At 46.0% G+C, this 20,915-nt stretch overlaps 5 protein-coding genes across 8 annotated transcripts; all 5 read right to left on the bottom strand.

Moving 5' to 3' along the window:
- Nucleotides 1–259: 259 nt before the first annotated feature.
- On the bottom strand, nucleotides 260–2,072 carry LOC144383489 (ATPase family AAA domain-containing protein 2-like). Its single transcript, XM_078081027.1, has 5 exons — nucleotides 1,886–2,072; nucleotides 1,564–1,738; nucleotides 1,399–1,487; nucleotides 1,047–1,206; nucleotides 260–838 (listed from the first exon to the last, which is right to left on the bottom strand). Exons 1-5 carry the CDS (start codon nucleotides 1,945–1,947, stop codon nucleotides 716–718), a joined length of 609 nt encoding a protein of 202 aa, XP_077937153.1. The 5' UTR covers nucleotides 1,948–2,072; the 3' UTR covers nucleotides 260–715.
- Nucleotides 2,073–2,887: 815 nt separating this feature from the next.
- LOC144383487 (uncharacterized) lies at nucleotides 2,888–7,160 on the bottom strand. Its single transcript, XM_078081025.1, has 10 exons — nucleotides 6,614–7,160; nucleotides 5,838–5,926; nucleotides 5,660–5,688; nucleotides 5,478–5,568; nucleotides 4,907–4,955; nucleotides 4,197–4,272; nucleotides 4,068–4,124; nucleotides 3,843–3,909; nucleotides 3,516–3,623; nucleotides 2,888–3,114 (listed from the first exon to the last, which is right to left on the bottom strand). The coding sequence occupies exons 1-10, from the start codon at nucleotides 6,743–6,745 to the stop codon at nucleotides 2,976–2,978; spliced, it is 837 nt and encodes a 278-aa protein (XP_077937151.1). The 5' UTR covers nucleotides 6,746–7,160; the 3' UTR covers nucleotides 2,888–2,975.
- Nucleotides 7,161–7,304: 144 nt separating this feature from the next.
- On the bottom strand, nucleotides 7,305–12,688 carry LOC120826098 (major histocompatibility complex class I-related protein 1-like). Of its 2 annotated transcripts, XM_078081016.1 has the most exons (8): nucleotides 12,452–12,688; nucleotides 10,953–11,225; nucleotides 10,531–10,827; nucleotides 10,054–10,338; nucleotides 9,649–9,762; nucleotides 9,388–9,420; nucleotides 8,933–8,965; nucleotides 7,305–8,773 (listed from the first exon to the last, which is right to left on the bottom strand). In XM_078081016.1, exons 1-8 carry the CDS (start codon nucleotides 12,525–12,527, stop codon nucleotides 8,580–8,582), a joined length of 1,305 nt encoding a protein of 434 aa, XP_077937142.1. In that variant the 5' UTR covers nucleotides 12,528–12,688; the 3' UTR covers nucleotides 7,305–8,579. The 2 variants fall into 2 exon arrangements, with proteins under 2 accessions (XP_077937142.1, XP_077937143.1); XM_078081017.1 differs by lacking the exon at nucleotides 8,933–8,965.
- A 1,401-nt stretch (nucleotides 12,689–14,089) lies between these two features.
- On the bottom strand, nucleotides 14,090–15,178 carry qrfp (pyroglutamylated RFamide peptide). The gene has a single exon (XM_040188062.2). It carries the CDS (start codon nucleotides 14,999–15,001, stop codon nucleotides 14,525–14,527), a length of 477 nt encoding a protein of 158 aa, XP_040043996.2. The 5' UTR covers nucleotides 15,002–15,178; the 3' UTR covers nucleotides 14,090–14,524.
- Nucleotides 15,179–16,447: 1,269 nt separating this feature from the next.
- LOC120826097 (LIM/homeobox protein Awh) lies at nucleotides 16,448–20,194 on the bottom strand. 3 transcript variants are annotated; one of them, XM_078081028.1, is made up of 7 exons: nucleotides 20,112–20,194; nucleotides 19,432–19,638; nucleotides 18,516–18,718; nucleotides 18,325–18,433; nucleotides 18,112–18,250; nucleotides 17,616–17,830; nucleotides 16,448–17,260 (listed from the first exon to the last, which is right to left on the bottom strand). In XM_078081028.1, exons 2-7 carry the CDS (start codon nucleotides 19,582–19,584, stop codon nucleotides 16,865–16,867), a joined length of 1,215 nt encoding a protein of 404 aa, XP_077937154.1. In that variant the 5' UTR covers nucleotides 19,585–19,638; nucleotides 20,112–20,194; the 3' UTR covers nucleotides 16,448–16,864. The 3 variants fall into 3 exon arrangements, with proteins under 3 accessions (XP_077937154.1, XP_040043993.2, XP_040043992.2); XM_040188059.2 differs by having other exon boundaries at nucleotides 17,616–17,848; XM_040188058.2 differs by lacking the exon at nucleotides 20,112–20,194 and having other exon boundaries at nucleotides 17,616–17,848; nucleotides 19,432–19,719.
- Between the last annotated feature and the right edge of the window lie 721 nt (nucleotides 20,195–20,915).

Raw genomic sequence — 20,915 nt, forward strand, 5'->3', positions numbered from 1 at the left:
CGAACGTTTCCTTTGGTTCCTTCTGTCGGTTTTAATGTTTGATCGTAACCAGGTTCGGAAAACAGCGCATACGCTCGTTTACTCACGGTACCGGTGAGATCGGATTCTGGCCGCAGTCCAGATCAATCCAAGACGACGTGACTCCGGGACAGCTTCGCTCACTTCCACCTGGCCTGGCGTTCCTTCCTCGCGTTCGGATGAGATATTTTTGACTTGATGTAGGAGCGGTCGGTAAAATCAACGCGCATTTGCTCGTATTGTCACTTCAAAATTCTTTATTTATTGTTCGGCAAAAACAACCTAAATCACAATCAAAATAAATGAGAATTCAATGCCTAATGCGTAATGCGTAATGCGTAATGCCGTCAAAAATAATATCTCCTTCCGCTCTCGAAATAGAAAAACACACCTGGCCTTACTCAGGTGACATTTAAATAGCCGACGCCCCCTGACGTCATCATTACATCATCACAAATCAATCAAATCAACAGAAAAGGCAGTTTCATTGTGCACGATACAAATGTAGTGGAATGGCTTCTACACGCTCTATACGTTCCATATGTTCCATACGTTCTATATGTTATACGTTCCATGCGTTCTATACGTTCCATACGTTCTATATGTCCTATAGGTTTCACATGTTCCATCCAGTCTATACGTTCTATACGTTCTGTACGTCCTTCTTTTCGTGTGCATCATTCTTGTAAACACTCCGTCACACGCTGGTGGGAGTCAAGTCCGTCCCACCGACACATCTCTCGGCCAGTTGTTCCAGGAAGTCGTCCGACGGGCCGGGCCTCCACTGCCTCGTGTGGATCTTCAGGATCTCTTTACGGGACTGAAAGAAAACCAACAGCTGGGTCACAGAGTCACAGAGAGAGCTTTGGAACAATGTAGCAGAATACGAGTCCAGAGGATTTCGAGGGTCTTAATGACAGAAGGAGTCAGATGATCCGAAGGATCTGTGAGAGAACATCAGCTCAAGGACGTCATTCATCCAGAAGCACGCGGGCACTAGGGAGGGTTCTGAGTGTGTGATGTCACACCTCCCGGTCGGGCAGGCCGAACAGGAACTCCCTGTCGAAGCGCCCGGGCCGTCGCAGCGCCGGGTCGATGGCGTCCAGGCGGTTGGTCGCGCCGATCACGACGACCTCGCCCCGACTGTCCAACCCGTCCATCAGAGCCAGAAGCGTGGACACGATGGAGCTCAGGGACCGAAGAAAAATGGACAGCTGGTTCAGCGGATCGACGCCATCTGTAACCATGGCGATGACTTTGTGTTGCACCCACAGGTTGGGTCACTTTGTTAAATCCAACCACGCGACGAGGCGCACAGAAATACTGCCGAACGCCAAAGATGAGACGATAATAACATGAAAACAAGCGCTCTGCTCCGACCTGTGAATCTGGTCCTGTCTGCTGGACCGGACCGGAGCCAGCCCGTCCATCTCGTCGAAGAAGATGATGGAGGGACGCATCTGATGGGCCTGAGGACGAGTAGGACACGTGGTCAAACTAAGCAGGGGGGGGTCCTCGGCAGGTGGGGGTGGGACGTGGAGTCACCTGCTCAAACAGCAGCTGCAGCTGCCGCTCCGACTCGCCCACCCACTTGCAGAGGCAGTCGGCGCCCTTCCTCATGAAGAAGGACACCTTCCTGTTGCCGTGGCTACACTCGCTGGCCAGCGCCCGGGCCACCAGCGTCTTCCCCGTCCCGGGGGGCCCGTAAAACAGGCAACCTCTGGAGGGAGGGGCAATTAAAAATGACTGAACGCCCGACACCATGTGTGTGTGTGTGTGTGTGTGTGTGTGTGTGTGTGTGTGTGTGTGTGTGTGTGTGTGTGTGTGTGTGTGTGTGTGTGTGTGTGTGTGTGTGTGTGTGCGCCACCTGGGAGGCTGGATCTTGAAGTTGTCAAAGACTTCTGGGTAAAGCAGCGGGAACACAACCATCTCTTTCAGGGCCAAGATGTGACCTGCCAGACCCCCGATGCTGTCAAAGCCCACCTGAGGAGAGAGGGAGAGAGGGAAGGAGAGGGGGAAGGAGAGAGGGAAGGAGAGGGGGAAGGAGAGGGGGAAGGAGAGAGGGAAGGAGAGGGGGAAGGAGAAGGGGAAGGAGAAGGGGAAGGAGAGGGGGAAGGAGAGGGGGAAGGAGAAGGTGAAGGAGAGGGTGAAGGAGAGAGGGAAGGAGAGAAGGAAGGAGAGGGTGAAGGAGAGAGGGAAGGAGAGGGGGAAGGAGAAGGTGAAGGAGAAGGTGAAGGAGAGAGGGAAGGAGAGGGGGAAGGAAGCGAGGAGAGAGGGGAGGAGAGAGGGGAGGAGAGGGGGAAGGAAGCGAGGAGAGGGGGAAGGAGAGAGGGGGAAGGAAGCGAGGAGAGAGGGGAAGAGAGAGGGAAGGAGAGGGGGAAGGAAGCGAGGAGAGGGGGAAGGAGAGAGGGAAGGAGAGAGGGGGAAGGAAGCGAGGAGAGGGGGAAGGAGAGAGGGGGAAGGAAGCGAGGAGAGAGGGGGAAGGAAGCGAGGAGAGAGGGGGAAGGAAGCGAGGAGAGAGGGAAGGAGAGAGGGAAGGAGAGAGGGGGAAGGAAGCGAGGAGAGGGGGAAGGAGAGAGGGGGAAGGAAGCGAGGAGAGAGGGGAGGAGAGAGGGGAGGAGAGGGGGAAGGAAGCGAGGAGAGGGGGAAGGAGAGAGGGGGAAGGAAGCGAGGAGAGAGGGGAAGAGAGAGGGAAGGAGAGGGGGAAGGAAGCGAGGAGAGGGGGAAGGAGAGAGGGAAGGAGAGAGGGGGAAGGAAGCGAGGAGAGGGGGAAGGAGAGAGGGGGAAGGAAGCGAGGAGAGAGGGGGAAGGAAGCGAGGAGAGAGGGGGAAGGAAGCGAGGAGAGAGGGAAGGAGAGAGGGAAGGAGAGAGGGGGAAGGAAGCGAGGAGAGGGGGAAGGAGAGAGGGGGAAGGAAGCGAGGAGAGAGGGGAGGCAGTGAGATGAGCAGACTCTCTTCTCAAACAATGGAACAGGGAGAACGAACCGATTGGTGGATGGCGGCGGGATCGATGTCTGCCAGCTCGGCTCCTCCGTTCATCTTCTCGTCTCGGCGAGTCTCCAGAAGGTCCTCGCCGAGGAGGCCGAGCGGCCGGCGGCTGGATGAAGATTGATCACACTTTGAAAGGAATAATTAAAAACCACCACAACAGACACAGAAATCTGTCGCATGCTGAAAAGCAAACAACACAATATTCAGCGAGGCTTTTTTAGGAGACTTCAAGCAGCAAATATTTCCCATAACTTCTTACGATGTGTAATAACAAAAAGTGGTTATTACACATTCGTTTTGTTCAATCAAGATGCTAATTAGCTTTAGAGCTGCTTTACATTTTGTTCCCTTTGGACGGAAGCAGGTCAGCAGTTCCTGTCTAAGCTAAGCTAAGCTAACAAGCTGTAGCTTCATATTCTGCGTACAGACAAGAGAGCGTATCAACTTCTCTCCTCGATCCGATGGACTCAGAAGATGATGGAGATACATCATCATCTACCTACTGACCTTCCAGAGACCTTCCCCACGCTGCGCTCTTCATCCTCCGAGTCTTCCTCGGAGTCGCTGTCTTTGTCATCGTCGCTGTCTTTGTCCGACGTCTCGCTGTCTGTGAGTCTGGAGGAGCAAGGAGAGGAAACAAGGAGACAAGGGTTCCTCGGGGGCATTAAACTCTGAACTCAATGCTTTAGATGGAGACCTGATCAATAACTTTTCCATCAAATAAAAGCCACGATCAAAGAGGCCCAACGGGACAGAAACACTCTTATCTTCTCTCATCGAGGTCAATGACAACGTTGCGTCAGCTTTTCTCTCAGTTCTCCCTCTTTGACTGACCTGAAGGCTGCCTCGCGGGCCGGGCTCGGTCCGGCGCCGCCGACCTTGAACGTTGCTCTCGGGACCTCTGAAGGACACGTGTGACTTATAAAGATGGAGGAGGGGGTCAACACGAAAACATCAAATGCGGTTTCCTCTGAGCGGGAACAAACGCAGCGCAACACAAAGCAGGATTTATGCCTCTGGGTGATTGTAAGCGTGGAACTGATCTGAGATCAGCTGTACCGCAGCTGTTGTCCTCTGCTGCCGCTTCCTGCTTCCTGTCCTCGTCCACGAGTCCACCTGGGGACAACAGATGAGTAAGAGGAGATGTTCTTCAGCCCTCGCTGGTCTCCAATGATCGTCGGTACGAACCCTTCTCGAAGCTGCTGATGTCCACCTGAGGAGGCTCCTCTGTTCTCCTCCTCTTCCTCACTTCAGAGAAGCTCTTCTGCAGTTTGAATCACACACAAACACACTGTGAGAAACACGACACAATCCGCACACACCGGCGTTCAGCTTAAAGAAACGTATGTGTGTTAATAGATGGTTATTATTTAATTTTAACCTCAGCTCCAATAATAATAAACCTTTAAATCACTTCTTCAAAACGTATTTTTACAGGCTGATGTCGCTTTGCTGATTTATTTATTTTAACTACATTATTTTATTTTATTATTTATTTGTTTATTTGTTTTTAAGGTGTTAAATAAACTTGGTTGAATGCAGTCTGAAAACTCTCCACCAGATGTCACTAAATCTCACAAATCTGGACCCGCCTGAGAGACGTTTGGTCCCGATGTCCCGTCTCCACATTCGAGTCACAAACATCTAGTTAGCCGTGTGGGCGGTTCTGCTACAACAACACACAACAACACAAGACACACAAACCCCCGAAAGCAGCTCAACAGTGGAATGAAAAGACACTGTACGCACCTGAAAAAATAAAACTATCTAGAACCTGGACGGTTTGGAAAAGACTCGTTAGCATGAAGGACGACCTGCTCAGGGACACAAACAGATCCAAGCTCCTCTCGTAAATACAAAAGCATCAGACTGGTCGGGTACGAATGATCTCCGCTCACCGAGTCGACGTCGTTAACGAGCCGCTTCTTCAGGACCGACGCGTCCGCTCTGCAGAGAAGAATCCAACAGTCACGCTTCAAATCAAAGTGGACTGTTAGGGAGCCAACGGAGCAGAGTGATAAAAAGAAAATACACTTCATCATATGATCATTAACCTTTTACCGTAAAGAGACGAGATGAAGCGGTGCATTGAGTCCATTCAAAAGAAAACTCACTGATTTGCGTATTTCTCTCTTTGATTCACCGCATTTATCTCAGAAAACATCCGAGTTGTTCTTTCTCTGAAAATCACACCTTTCTCTGAGCTACAAAGGTCGGCACACACTGCTGTGGTCATCACGTCCCCGTGGAGGAGAGAACTCTGGACCAAACGGCTCAGACCAAACTAATCGAAAACAGATCAGCCACCAAACAGGCTCCACTTGTCAGAGCTCATTGAAGAAGCTGATCTGGTGTCAGTAGAGTTTCAGTCCTCCTCGTTTCCTCTTTACAACAGCAACAAAAACAAGCAGATGGTGTTCATTCCTTTGGTCGCTGCTGGAGCAGAGAGACTTTCTCTGATTGACTCACCTGGAGCTGACTGAGCGGCCGGAGGTCTGATATCTGCTGACGGGATTCACCGGCCGGGAGCTTCTCCTCAGACCACTCCTCCCTCCTCCACCTGGGAGACTCACACAGAGAAGCATTCAGCTTCAGCGTTTCCATGGCGACGCTTTGCGAGGTGTGTTCAATGTCCTTATTAGGATTCTTACCGGCAGCGTTCTGACGCCTCTGAGACTTCCTAAAAACACAACACAAGGTTCAATGTCACATAATGTGATTAAATCGACTGTCGTGTCACATTAAGACGGAGACTAAACATCCGAGGGAGCCGCCGACGGCTCTAAAACGGAGAACCGATCGTAGTCATTCGCTCATGAAGGCGTCCACCTGATGGAGGCCGCCACCGCTCGCCCGTCATCCTCGACCTTCCTCCCTGAACCATCGGGGTCACGTTCCTCTTCCTCAGCGTTAGTTCCCTGAAAAAACACGTTGAGCTTTTCAGAAGTCAGATTCAGATCAGCAAACACGAGCACTTTATTCTGAAAGGTGAGCAAATGCTGTTTGTTTTATTCAGTGTAAGGCGGATTGTAGTCCGCTTTTTACATGTGGTTTATAACCTTTTTGAATAGTTCTTGAGAAAGTTAAATTATTTTACTTTTTTATTATAATCACCTTTGTATCTTTAGAATTAAAAAGCACACACACACACACATATATATATATATATATATATATATATATATATATATATATATATATATATATATATATATATATATTAAATGGAACTAAATATACTAATCTAACTTACTAAATTAAAGTTGCAGAGTGATATATTGTTTACTATTTTGGCTGATACCAATACTGATATTTGAAAGTTTGACAAATGATAATTAGGCCTTTAATTGAATGGTTCCTTTTGAGACGAATAAATAAATCAAATGTAAATACATATATATGTATAAATATATAAAATATATGTACACATGTTAGATAATGATTATATTAATAATGATAATCACAGTTATGAAAAAAAACAGCTTTTTATATTCTTTAGTAATAATCCCACTAAAGTTTCCGATTTAACGTCAAATTGAATGATGATGAATGATGACGTCACGTGACGCGGTGACGCCTCTGAACTCCAGAAACCCTTCGGATACCTGACTCGGGTGGGACAGTCCCGGGGTCTCCTCCCGGGCGTCCCGGCGCCGGGTTCCCGGTTTGGGATTCTTCCGGTGCGGCCCGATGCTCACATCCGGGTCCCCGCGGCTTCCGGTGCGGAACGTCACCATGGTAACGCGAATCTCACACAAGCTAGCAGACCGTTTTCTAGCTTACCGGTGAATTAAGTTAAAAACAAACAACAACAAACCGGTAAAGACACCGTAAAAACGTCGGTGAACACGTGGAAGGCCCCGCGGGTTTGTTCCCCGGTTGCTCGAGGCGGAAGCTGGAACAACAAACAGCCCAAACGGTCTCTCCGTGAGCGGACCACCGGACCAACTGATGCGGCTTCTTCAAAGAGCGGCGTACTGGCGCCACCTAGTGACGTCATGACGTAACGCGCGTAAGAGGTCTTTTCTGTTCATTTCATAATAACACATTTTATTTATATAGCGCTTTTCAAAATACTCAAAGACGCTTTACATGGTTAAAATGAACATGAAACAAAGACATCATATACAAATACAGCATTAAAAGCGAATGTAAAAAGGTAAAAAGATAAGCTCTGAGGAGTTAAAGGATGAGCACATTGTGGTGAAGGGTGCAAGCTTTATTGGCACAGTGCCAATAAAGCTTGAAGGTCAAAGGTCAAATGCAGTAATTATTTTATCACAATGAGGCAATACATTTGTTTGACGGCTTCAAAGGCATTTATTTATTTCATAAGCAGAGAATGTAGCAATATCACTCAAAATAAAAGGTGCATTATAATCAAGAAGGTTAATTGAAAATAAAACATACAATATATCTGTATTAATAATATAAAAAGATCCTATTGACATTGGAAATTAAAATTAGGATATTTATGAGTTTGACTCATATAACCTTTCAGCACACTTAAAGACCAAAACATGGTTCTTATATTTTAATATTTTAGTTCACAATGAATTCTTTGATTCTAATTTATTTAAGATTTTTAAAAAATACATTGAAAAAATCATCAAGTGAAACAATTTAGGTTCCTTAAAATTACAATTAAAGTCCTCACATTGGTATATTTCTCCTATTTTTACCGTAATTCTCATTAAAACAAAGAGGATGTATTTACAGCAGAGCAATAAATGAATAAACATATCTTCATAAAATAGTTTATGATTATTGTTTGTTTATTTCAGTTGAATTTAAAACTACGCAAATGAAATCAGTGTATTTGTTTCAGACAGATTACACCATCCCAGCAACAAACATACAGTTTAACACCAAATTGATTGATTCAAGCCAAAGTACGAAGGAAAACTGAATGAAGGAGCAGAGACTGAACATTTTTGGTGACGTATCATTTGATTTGCAACTAATGGATTACATTAAACAAAGGCATCGATTGATTGATCTAAAAATTGAACGTAAACCTTTTTTTCTTGTTTTATATCTTTTGCACCTTCTTTTCTACCTTTTTATCTTTATTAAATTGGATGCCTTTTCATTCTTTTTGTTTCCTGCGTGATGTTAGTTACCTTTAAAGTGCTTGAAGACAAATTAAACCTAGAAGGGGACTCTGCAATTGGTTGGATTCAGTCTCCACGTTTTTATAGTATCGTCTTTAGCGGGAAAGAAGAAGAAAACCCACCCCGAGTACACAAAGATCCACTGTGGGATCAAACACGCTGTGAGAATAACAGCCGAGACGCACCGGCCACACTTCACTTCCATATTCAGATTCATTAACTATGAGCTGCTATGAGCTCGACCGGGTGAGGATTCCTTCTTTGGTGTGTAAGGAAACATCAGGAGGACATAAGTTCCTCACTTAAACCTTACTTTTTGTTTTTAACTTTGGAGGTATATCACGTGGTCTTTGTATCTGAAGTAAAAGGATTCCACAACGTGCCGTGTAAGCTGAATATTATATGATAGAGATCGTAATCTTATGAACCTGTGTCGGCTCCTCTCAGCAGAAGTGGTCTATTTATGGTCAGCGTCAGCGTCAGCGTCAGCGTCAGCGTCGGGGGGGATCAGGGGCGCAGCCTGCTGGTTCTGCGCAGGATGTGCGTTGCTCTCTAAGAGGCACACGTCCTGTGAGCTCTTTGAGATGGAGTCCGCGGCGGTGGAGCTGATGGTGGAGCCAGAGCTGGAGCCGCCCGAGCTGGAGCCGGAGGCTGCACGGAATAAATGATTAAGTTCGTACAGCGAGACATAAAATATGGAAGCTCAATATTCATCGGTTGATCAACCCAAAGCTTGGATTCATATAAATAAGTGGGAGGGGGTCAACTAATGGTTTCCATGGTTACAGCACCTGACATTAAGATACTTACTGTATACAGTGGGTTTCATAGGGTCATTTGAGCCTGTGAAGCAGAAGAAGAAGATCATTAATATACAGTCATTTAGAAAAAGACATTACAGCTTTATTACAACTGTTTTTTTTAATTTTTTAAACTTAACTTAAAAAAAAGATTATTTTGTGCAATTATGCTGTCGGATGTCTTAATATTATTAGTGGAAATAAGAAAGTCGATTTTGTTTTTCATAAAGTTTCAGACAGAATCAGATAATCGACACTTAATATAAACCAAATATAAATATAAAAATATAAATCATGTTTCTCCACATCTGACTGACATCGAGATAAAGAGCGGAACAATTAAAAAAATACATCTTAAAACTTCTTAAAGACTCTGGTTCTTTTAGGCGTCTAAAACACGTCTCCAGCAGAAGGAGCCTCACACCAACATCACATCGATTCCTCAAAGAGCATTAAAGTATTTACCCTTTTTCTTGGAGGTAGGTTGACGGATACATCCTGTAAACAAACACAACATATGAACACAGTGAAGTCAGCAGCACCTCAAGACGTCCGTAAGTAATAAAACAAAATAAAGACACTGCACCTTTCTGGAAGAGTCTCAAATATATCAAATACTATTATTATTACATGATAATTAATGTCATTGTGAAGCTGCAACTTGGATATTAAACACAAAATAGGAAAAGTAATTTCACTCAAGTAGTAGTTTTATATTGTACAAACCTCTCCTGTTCAAGAAAATCAGCACTCCAGCAACCACAGCCACAAGGACAAGGACAAGGACAAGGACACCCACAGCCACTCCAATGGGTGATCCGTTTTCAGGGAGTTTACCATCTAAAACAAAGGAAACATTCAACACGTTGTTCCTTCGGGTAAACAACAACAACAACAACATTTCTGTCATTTTAATCCTTCATTCAAAAGGTTCCCTTCCTGCATTTTGTATTCTGTTAGCATGAGACGTCCGGATCTTAAGTTATCAGAACAATAAGCTAAGCTAACGTTAGCATCAGATGTCTAGATCTTAAATCTTCTTAATGTCTGCAATGAAGACAAGAACTCCCATGATTCCACGCTGTTGCACTAAACCACAAGAAGAAGAAGAAGAAGAGGAAGAAGACTGACCCCATTCCTCCTCGACGTGCTTCCCGGTCGCCCCGTGGATCACCTCACAGGTGAACTGAGACTTGTCAGTCTTCAGGATCTCCACCCAGTCTTTCCTCTGGAAGGTCTCGTCTCCGTTGGGCCGCGAGCCAGAGGACATGACTCCGTCCTCTCTCCTCAGGACACGGCCATCCCTTTTGATCCACAGCTGGATTTCTTTTGGGTAGAAGCCGGTGGCCATGCAGGTCAAGATGACGTTTGCCTCCTTTTTGGCCTTCGAGGCGAACAGGTAAACTTCTGGTTTCTCTGTGAGGAGGAGGAGGAGCCGGGAGGTGATGGAGAGGAAACAGGCATTTAACCCATATGAAATAAATCAGTGGAACCTGAGCATAGACAATTCACATGTGATCAACACTACTGAACCATAAATCAGAAGTGATTCCATACATTTTTATGTACATATATAAATATATATTTATATATATGGTCTTTACATACTGGCGTTTTTCAACACGCTCTCCTGATACGTCAGGAACTTTCCCATCCACTCCATGCACTCCTTCTCCAGGTAGCCCTTGGTGTACTCCTTCAGCACGTCGACGCCGTCCCACGTCCTCTTGGTCTGCTGCGCCGCCGGGGCCCCGGCGACCCACGCGCTGTTACTGTCATCAAAGGACAGGAAGTCATACCCGTCGTAGCTGTACATGTCGACGCCGGTGGAGAACTTCAACGTGCCGTCGGGCTGCATCTCGCCCTCACAGCCGTGCTGCCACTGCAGAACGTGTTGGCCAGAGGCTGGAGGGGAGGTGAGGGGGAGGGAGGGAGAGAAGGGGCGGAGCAAACAAGGAAACCATGAAGAAAAACCTGACGTACGTGTAACAAACAGCAGCAGCAGTTGAAGTCAGCGATGTCCCTCTTACTCTTATTCTGCCTCAGGCGGTCCATGAGGATGCCGATGTTGACCTTGAACCACTGCTGCTTGCTCTGGCGGGACTGCGTGCCCTTGACCCAGTAGTCTTTGTCTAGACGCGCCTTCATCCAGGGCTGCTTGGGGACCTTCTGCTGCTGGTCGCTGTCGAAGTAATCGATCATGCGGGTGTCCAGGTGCCCCATGGCGGTGAACTCGTGGAAGCCCGGCAGGCCGACGGGCTTGTGAGCGAAGGCCGTGTAGGTGTAGGTGAGGGAGTGTTTAACTACGGGGGAGGAGAGACATTACTTCACTATTAATGATGATCAACACGACTGCAAATACTAATTACTGTTGAATCTTGGGATTCTTTTGACCTTGAAGACGATGTACCGGTTGTGTAGTTGTGTGGTACACAAATGACGTGCTGCGGTTCTACTGATCGGTTTCTCTGCAGCGCGTTACACCGACGCGCAACATGCTTACTAAACCACTTCCTGTGGGGTGAAATGCATACGTGTGTGCAATGATCATCTGTGTTTTTATCTGGTACACAAACTTCTTCACTAACCGGTTCCCTTCAGAGACGAGTTTATGGGATGGAGCCAAACATTTAAATAACCGGTTTTTCAAGGAAGGAGGAACCTGCGATAAAACTCTAAAGACTGTAGTTTTAACTCCTTTGGATGTTTATAGGTCGATATTTGCTTTATTAATCCAGCAAAGGGAACTAATTACAGGCAAAGATGTGACAGTAGAAGTAAAAAAACACACTATTTACAAAAGAAATATTAAATTATCTGACCAAATAAACAGTGTAATGTTGTTATATTTCTTGTTTACTTCTGAAATGGTTTGCCAAATAATTACTTGTAAACAATCTACTGGTGGAGTTATTGTTGAGTGTTAATTATTTTGAGTCACTTTGAGAGATTATACATATTTTATTGCGACAAATGACTCTTTCTAGGAATTACGTTTTTTCCCCCCAAAATTTTCTGATTATAAAAAATATATATTAAGAAATGATTAATCAGTTCTTATATGTATACACATAGAATACATATGATGAATAAATTTAATATACAATATCAGCAATTCACTTTTTTTTAAGTTATGTTTTCACTTTTTTGTCATACTTTTAAACAAAACTGATAATCAGGAAGAACTCTTGAAAAGATCAACATATCGTGAAAATAATCGCTACGGTTCGGATATATTAATGGTTTAATATTGTTATTATTATTATTTGGAAACACAAGAACTTCCGGAATTGAACTTCGACGCCATTTTCAGACACGGACTATAAACGGCGGAAAGAAGAGCTTCGTGAGTCCTGCTGTTTGTTCAGAAGCAGCGAACTCGACGGAAGAGATTCGGATCAACAAGAATAAAGACTCGAACTTTAGTTCTTAAGAATTAAAACAGAAAACCGCGTCTTCTCTTCTTCGCCTCTTTTACTTTCGCTTTCCGCCCGACTCACGCGGACGAGTCAAACGTCTCTCAACTCACCGCCGAAGACCACCGCCGTCACCTGCAGAAGGACCAGCACGGCGAGCGGAGACATCCCGCTGTCCACCGGGGACATCCTCTCAAACACGGCCGGAGAATAACGCGACGGTTTAACAGCGTTTTTACTCGGTGTGAGCGCGCGACGCGACGTCTCTTCCGCGTTGCTGCTCGTCTGCGTGTTGTGTTCGTGGTGCGTTCAGGTGTGGCTCGTTCACAGACGAGACTCCGCCTTTCAGTAACTGCGACTCTTATCTTTCCAAATGAAATTACACTTCAAAAAGCTACTTGCGTTGTGGTGTGAATAATACTATTTACAGTAATTACATGTAAAAAACGAGCATATTCAATCTTCAATCTATTCAAAGAAATAACAAAAACTGCGGGAATAGAACTATGAATACTGCGAAATAAATAAATCCCAGTTTATTTATTTATCTATATAACACTGGGGTCCTATTTATATAAGACATGATGGACTCTCTTGTTTGAGCCATTAGTGAATTACTAGAATAATCAATTGGTTGGTATCAATGTTTTTATGCTTGAAATATAACTTCAACATTAATCTCTACCCGCTAATTCATTTTGATTAACAATATAAAATGTGATGTACAATCAATGAACTGGTTGTTTGTACTCAAGGATTTGGTATTACCTTGTCTATTACCTATTATTGCCTGCTGCAATACTGAGATAAAATACGTGCTGATGTTTAAATACCATGAACATCTGGGCTACCACTCTCTTAAATAAAACACAAATATCTGGTATCTGTATTGGCAACGAGCTGCGGGGAGGAGGAAAGGGCTGGAACATGAGCAGTGGCTCTTTGACGTCAGAGACTCTTCACTAAGTGCGGTTGACTTCAGGGAGGAGTTTATGGGAAGAATTAAATAACCTGTTTTCAAGGTGAATGAACTCTGAAATATGTCTTCAAGACATTACAGGTGTCACGTTATTGTCACATCTGATTCACTCGTCATGAAGCAGAGTAATAATAGCGTCTCATATCTCTGACTGTTGTTTTAACTACTTTTGATTTGTAGACAGTTTATTTGATAGATAGATAGTCATGTTATTAATCCCGCCAGGAGAGAGTTTAAATTGTTGATCTACTGTGTAACACCAAGTATCAACTGGTTATACTCTCTAAAACTGAGGAGTATCAGTCTTTTCCTGTGTCACGTGCTAGTGAATATATAAAAAAAGAGAAAAAAGAAACAGATTCCCAAGCGTCCGTGAACGCAACACGCCTGTGGCAGTGTGGTTCGTAACGGAGAGACGGGTGCGCGCGCAGCGCCGCCTACATTATTACGCAGAAATCATCCAATCAGAAAACGCGCTGCCGGTTGCTAGGCAGACTACACTTCAGCAGGTTGTCAACGAGCACAGGAGTCATACTGAAGTACATTTACTCAGGTAGAATACACAAATTAGGTACTTATAAAGTACTTTAACGTTACTTTACTATTGGAATGTATATTTGTACTGTATATTTTTGAATCCAGCGTTAGACACTTAGTTTTATGTGTTTGATTATCCATTATATACACATATAAAGTATAAAGCTGCTATACAAATATAGCAGAGTAAAATGTTTCTCATCCTGAGTAAATGTACTTGGTTACATTGCACCAGTAACTCTGTATGTTATCTTTATTTATTTCCAACAAAGTAACACACATTTCTCCAATACATCTGTATTTATGTCTTATTCCAGACGTTGGACTTTGGATTCCACAGAGACATTTTGACATGAACTTTGAGGCAAACAGAAGAAGAAAGATGATATCCCTCTTTGGAACAATCATGTGTTTCAATTCAATGCTCGTTGTGTGTAGTTTTGTTTTTGGGATCTACAGGACGTGTTGTTGATGTTTTCTTTAATTAATCGGATTTGTGATCCACTGGGAAACTTTTCAACATTTGGTTGCCATTAATCAGCTAAAGACTTTGTCGCAAACGTCGTCGTTAGTGCATCACCGCCGTGGTGAATGGAAAAGAACCTCGTTGACCCCCCTCCCCCCCTAAAAGAGCCCCCCCTCATGGGTTCCTCTCGGGTCTCCCTCCCCCTTAACCCATCCACCCCCTGTTGGTCCATCTTTTCCTCCCGAAGCGGAAGGCGATCCCTCCTTTCTCCCGGCCGACGGCCTGAAGGCCTCCGGCGATGGAGGTCAGAGCCTCGTTCCTCTTGCCCCCGTCCTCGCCCCCCTCCTGATAGCTCACGCCCCCCAGGGAGAGGCCCGCGGGGAAGGGGGACAGCCGGCCCACCAGGTCTCCTCTCCGGGCCCTCAGCACGGCCTCTTCCTCCTCCTCCTCCTCCTCCTCCTCCTCCTCTTCCCCAAGGCTGAGGAGGGCCAGCAGGGGGTCCAGAGGCCATTCGGCCCCCCCATCGGGCCGGACGAGCCACTCGTCCTCCAGCGCCACCTGCAGGTGCAGCAGGGCGGCGGGCGAGCGCGGGTAGGACGTGGCGGTCGGAGGGAGGAGGCAGAGGACGGCGAGGGAGAGGAGGGTGAGCTTTGAAGCAGCGAGACGAAGAGAAGGTCTCATCTGGGAACGAGAGGAAGAAGCGCGTGTGTGATTACGCTTCAGACCATTAACACGTCGAGGGGACGTCAGCGTCTCTTGGGTGGAATGAAAGTTATCGTCCTTCCAGGTGCATTCAAGTGCAGTCTTGGAAAAACGAAAACATTACAAACAAGAGCAGAGCAGGTAGTTTAAATAAATAATGTGAATAAAAAGACTTTGAAAAATTCAATGAAGAACAACGAGCAGCGGATCGAACAGGAAGTCTGATATCGGACAGAATCATCATTTTCCTGCTTTAAGTCGATCAAACCGCGTTGTTCTCCACTCGTATGCACACAGTCCTTTCAAAATAAACCTCGTTCTTCACAGGAAACAAATGTCCTTCGGTTCGGGAAAAAGATCACGAGATACTTTGTTAGGTTAAGTTAAGTTTTACACTTTGAACTAGAAGTAATCTTTTTTTTTTTTTTAAGCAACAAACCTAAATGACGAACTCGTCTCTGAGGTTGAGAGAGTAACTAAATTATTATTCTCTTTCAAACCGTCCAAGAAGCAAAGAAATAATCAATAACACCTGAGATGTAATAATTCAAAACAAGATATATAAGAGAATAATAATCACAGAAAAAAGTCTTTAAAGAACTAACTTATTAATAATAATAAAAAACAATAATAATGAATAAATCCATTTTTTTTAACAAATTAAAAGCCAAACGTCTCTGCATTCTTTCAGCATTCAATCAAAGCTTCAACTTTTTCTGTTTCATGTTGTTAAGTTGGATAGTTTAAGTACTTTTTAAAGTGCTAAACTAACTAAATATAGTGTTGATATTCATTATTATCAAGCAAAACAACATAGAATAATAGAAATAATGATTATTTTTGATACATTATTAAGTCTGTTGACTAAGAACAGCAGCGTTTTTAACCCGTTTAAACACAAACATTTTGCCATAAACGAACCTCTGAAAGCGAAACAGCTCTGAGGAATAAGTCACATTTCTCACCTTGAGTCGCGCTCTACCTGGTGTCTGACCTGAGGTCCGTCCCCTCTCACCTCTTTAAACCCCCCCGGCCCCTTTGACCAGGCCGCCGGCTCCTGATTGGTCGACCGGCCCGGTGACGCACGCCCGGCCCCGTGACCTTCATTCCTGCGGCCGGGAAACGTGGAGGTCCACTTCAGCCCGGGTGATTAAGGCCGGCTGATTGGGGGACACATGACAGGGGAGGCTGCCGGTTCATTAGGGGGGGCTTCCTTTGTCCACCGTGAAGGTCGTCTCCCCGTGAGGACGCGACGGCACCGGAAGGAATGCAACTCAAGCGCCGACTCGTCCTCACCAATTAGAGGACGCAGGGGGGTTAAATCGTTTCGAAAACGAGAGAAAACGCTGCAACAAAAGTAACTAACGGCCAATCAATGCATTGATCGGTGGACCTCACATCTGGATTCACAAAGATGAGACTCAGTGGAAGAAGAAGCGTTTTATTCACAGGAAGTGAAACTACATCTACTACGACTTCTTCGGGGTCGTGAAGTTAAAGTACTGATGCCACAAAATACTCTACTACTACTTTACACTACGAGTAAAAGGCTTTACTTTCAAAACTGTACTCAGTGGAAAGTAATTATTACAATGACTTAAGATAATAAAATATAATTCACTAGTTTTGACTTCTGATTCCCGGGAAGCGATGCAGCATTTATGTATTGATACGTTCATCAATCTGTGTTGTCAGAGCTTTATTTATTTATTCAGTGACTGCTGATCAGGAAAAAACTAAAAACGAATCCTACTCATTTTCTGTTGTTTCACATTAAAAGCGTTTAACTAAAATCTTTTGCTGTTCTCTTACTTTGAAAATCTGTCCGCGCACAGACCCCTACTAGCAGTAATGTGGTCTAAAAGAACCATGAGGATCTACTTCGCCCTCTGCTCCTCCTCCTGCCTCGTAAAGGTCCTCGTAGGCCTCCAGGGAGGACATGCACCCCGGTGCATTGTGGGAATCGCAGTCCGGGAAGAAGGTGGGGTTTTGCAGTGGATGCGGCGGGCCGGCGGCCGGACTCCCGGGAGGCTCGCCGAGCGGCGCGGTCAGCAGGGAGAGCTGCAGGTGGTCGATGGTGCTGGCCGAGGAGAAGGCCTGCGATTGGTCCGGTGGGGAGAGGGGCGGGGACTCGGTCGCCATGGCCACGCCTCCAGGGGGAGCTGAGGGCGAGTTGACCTGAGAGTCGTCCGCCGTGACGGAGCGTCTCAGTTTGGCGCGAGCGTTTTGAAACCACACCTGAAGAGTGTGTGTGTGTGTTAATGTGTGTTATTTGTGTGCATGTGTGCGTGTGTTAATGTGTGTGTGTGTTATTTGTGTGCATGTGTGCGTGTGTTAATGTGTGTGTGTGTTATTTGTGTGCGTGTGGGTTTCGACAATTGAAAAATAAGAGTAGAAGAAGAACATTTAATGAGGTACAAAATGTCTGTAAATGCCACAATCTTCTTCTAATATAAATACTTGAGATGTGTGAAGATGTTACAGTTATACGTGTTTAATTGTAGCTACAGGTGATACAGGTGATACAGGTATCGTTCACTCCTCCTCAGTCCAAATATGGCGACTTCCTGATGAAGCAACATGGCGTCCGTACCTGCAGGACTCTCTTGGGGAGGCCGGTCTTGTGTGCGAGGCAGTTCCAGTCCTTCCCGTCCGGGTTGTGCTTCTGGGCGAAGTAGGACTCCAGCGCCCTGAGCTGCTCGCTGCGGAAACACGTCCTGATTCGCTTCGTCCGGCGGTGGCTCCGCCCACACGCCTCCCCGTCATCCAATCGGGGCTCAGGACTGCTGACCGACTCCTCCCCGTCTCCTGAGACCGGATTCAGAGCTGATTCACACACACAGTTTTGTCGATGGATCAGAGCCTGAACGCTGACTGAACCACAGGACGATGCTTCATTAATCATACGACACGCGTGTTTTAAGCATGGCGACGCTTTATTTCACCATGCAAAGAGTTTCTCAGCCACTTTCAATTTTAGCCAAAATTCATTAAAACAGTTTAATTTGGACAAAATAGTTCTGCCTCCTCTCGAAGAAGACGAGAATGTTTCTATTGACACAAAGAGGTCACGCACGCACACGCCTCACCTTCTCTCAGGTTGGGGTTGGGCTGGAGGTCACGTGGCCGCTGGACTCCGCCCTCGTCGCCATGGTAATGGGACTGACAGTAGAGGTTGTGGCCCTGGAGGCAGTACAGGTTCCCTGGTGTCAGCGTCACGTCACACTCCTGGAACAACATTCCGTCATCAGGAAAATGTCCCTTTAACGGCGCGTCGCACACGTGTTGTCACATGCTATGACCTGGCAGGAGAAGCAGTGAGGGTGAAAGGTCAGCTCCCCGGACCTCATGACCAAAGCGGAGGCTGGGATTGGCTGGAAGCATCGCGCACACCGGCCGCCTCCGAACATCCTGAAGCAAGAGGGAGGAGCCAGAGAAAATGGCGTCAGCGGACGTCGCCCGGCGGCGGGAAAAAGGCCCGAGGCGCGCTGACCTGCAGTAGTCCTGCTGGCAGTAGATGTTCCCCTCCCTCCAGAACAGCGAGGCGTGCGTCTGCAGCTCGCAGCGGCACCGGCTGCAGCGCAGGCAGGCGCCGTGCCACACGCCGCCCGCGGCCAATAGGAAGAAGCGGTCGCACACCTGCTCGCCGCAGCCGGCGCACGTCATCGGCTCCCGGAGGGACACGGCCGCGGGAGTCTGGGACAGATTTGGGATCGTTTCATGTGAGTTTTACTGGGCAGAAGGATCGAGGCGTGTTACACCGGACGTGATTACAAAAAGAGAAGGTTTGGATCAATAATCTCCACCGGATTATTATTCTCGCCAACATCAGTCAAAGAGCTTTTAAAAAACAGGATTGATTCATTTTTTATTTAAACTTCTACTGCAGTAAAGGAGCTGAGCAGCGTTTCTTCCTCAGCTTTCATGGTCACGTGACCTTGATGAATTCATGACCTCATCTGGGTCACGTGACCCCGATGATGCTCGGCACACAGAGGACGTGAACCACAGGAATAAAACCGATCCAATCGGACCTCAATCATGTCTTTAAAACAGAATTCTATAGTTACAATGAATAAACAATAAACAAGGAAAAATCACAAGTTGAATTTTTTGGGATTATTTTTGAATTATCTTTTAAACTATCAAATGTCGTCTCCACATGTTTTATATAGTCATGTTCAGCGTGAAGTCTCAGATGAATCGGTCGTGGCTTTAAGTGGAGGAGAGCAGTAAGTTAATATTTATACTAAATCACATAAAGCGTGACACATTTCAGCGCTTTGTTTGTTTAAAGCGGATCATCTTTAAATAATCTGCTATTAATCCAGAAACATCAGTTCTAATAACACAAACACCAATACTTTCACTCGCTGGTAGAGACTCCAGTATATTCACAGTACTTTCACCTCCTCCGCCGCTGTCATGGTCACGTGGTCTGCAGCCGCACCGTCCCGCGGCCCCGCCGGGCCGCCGCCGCTAAGCCCCGCCCCCTCCGCCTCGTCACCAAGGTCACTGCCGCACAGCAGCTCCTCCAGGGCGCGCTCGTCTGGTGACGTCATGAGTGCCCTGAGAAGGTTGTAATCAGCGGCAGGTAATCAAAGTCCTCGTCAGAGCTGTAAACAGAGCGAGATAATGTCCCGTTAATAAACAACAACAACAACAACGGCGTGTGTCTGTTTTCTGCTTCAGCTCACTCACATCACATCAAGTCAAATTTGACTTTCCAGGTTTCTCACGCGCTTAAAATTCGCGAATAAAAAACATTATTCCGTTTGTTCGGTCTTTAATTAAATATTTTCTTGATAAGCTTTATTTTTGTACCTTTTACTTTATTGTCTGACGGCGTTTAATTGTGTGTAAACGAGTGTTTCCTCTGCATTGTCTCACACACACCGTGAGGAGCTGCACATTCATCTCAACTCAGAGTCAGCGTGACACAAAGAAGAAGCTTCATTACGCGACATGAATACAGACGTCCTTCTCGTGAAGACGACAGTCTCTGGAGTGAGAAAGTAAATGAGCTTCTTCATTTAACAGAGACCAGCAGACTCTCATAGAGTGTCAATAAATCATGTTGTGTCCTTACCTGGTTCGCTGAGCTCCGTCCCAACAAGGTCTCACCTGTGGCTCCCTCAGCGTCTCCTTTACGGCGGCAGGTTTTCCTCAAGAACACTCGACCACCTGAGCGCCCCCCCCCCTCACCCCCCCTCGCCCCCCTCACCCCCACCCGTCCTGTGGTTTAAGGATCAGTTTCCACTCTGCTGGAAGCGCTGACCTGAGATCTGCCTCCCCCCTCGTCCTCGACCAATCACAGCCGGGACGCCACCTGGGCCTCCGTCCCAGGTGGCGTCCCGGCTCACACCTGTAAACAAGGGAGCAGGTAAAGACAAGGCCATTGGCAGATGGGTGGGGCGGGACGCTGCACCCCGGGGACCAATTAAATAAAACAAAAGGGTGTTTAGAAGGACGGCTGGAACCACCGTGGTGTTTGACTCCCCCATCAGAGGCCGTCTCACATCTTCCTCCATCAACAGACTGAGCATCAAACACACGTGAGAACCTGAAGGTGATGGTTTCATAAACGCTTTGAACACATGAAGACAAACGTCAGGATGAATGAAACAAACTAAGTATTTAGAGAACAGTTCTAAAGGGAACATCAGAGAGAACAAGAGACAGTAATTCAACTTCTTAACTTTCCAACCTAATAAAATAAACTTACCGGTGAAACTTAACAACATTGACGACATTTAAATCACTAAAACAGCTTAAGCAGATACAATATATATATATATATATATATAATAAGTTATTCAATTTATCTCCACCTTCATCGCTGTGATGAGCACGTTGGATTATAATGAAATAATATAATCAGTACTTTTCTAAA

This window comes from Gasterosteus aculeatus, chromosome 10, assembly GCF_964276395.1.
Source record: "Gasterosteus aculeatus chromosome 10, fGasAcu3.hap1.1, whole genome shotgun sequence".
Classification (NCBI taxonomy): domain Eukaryota; kingdom Metazoa; phylum Chordata; class Actinopteri; order Perciformes; family Gasterosteidae; genus Gasterosteus; species Gasterosteus aculeatus.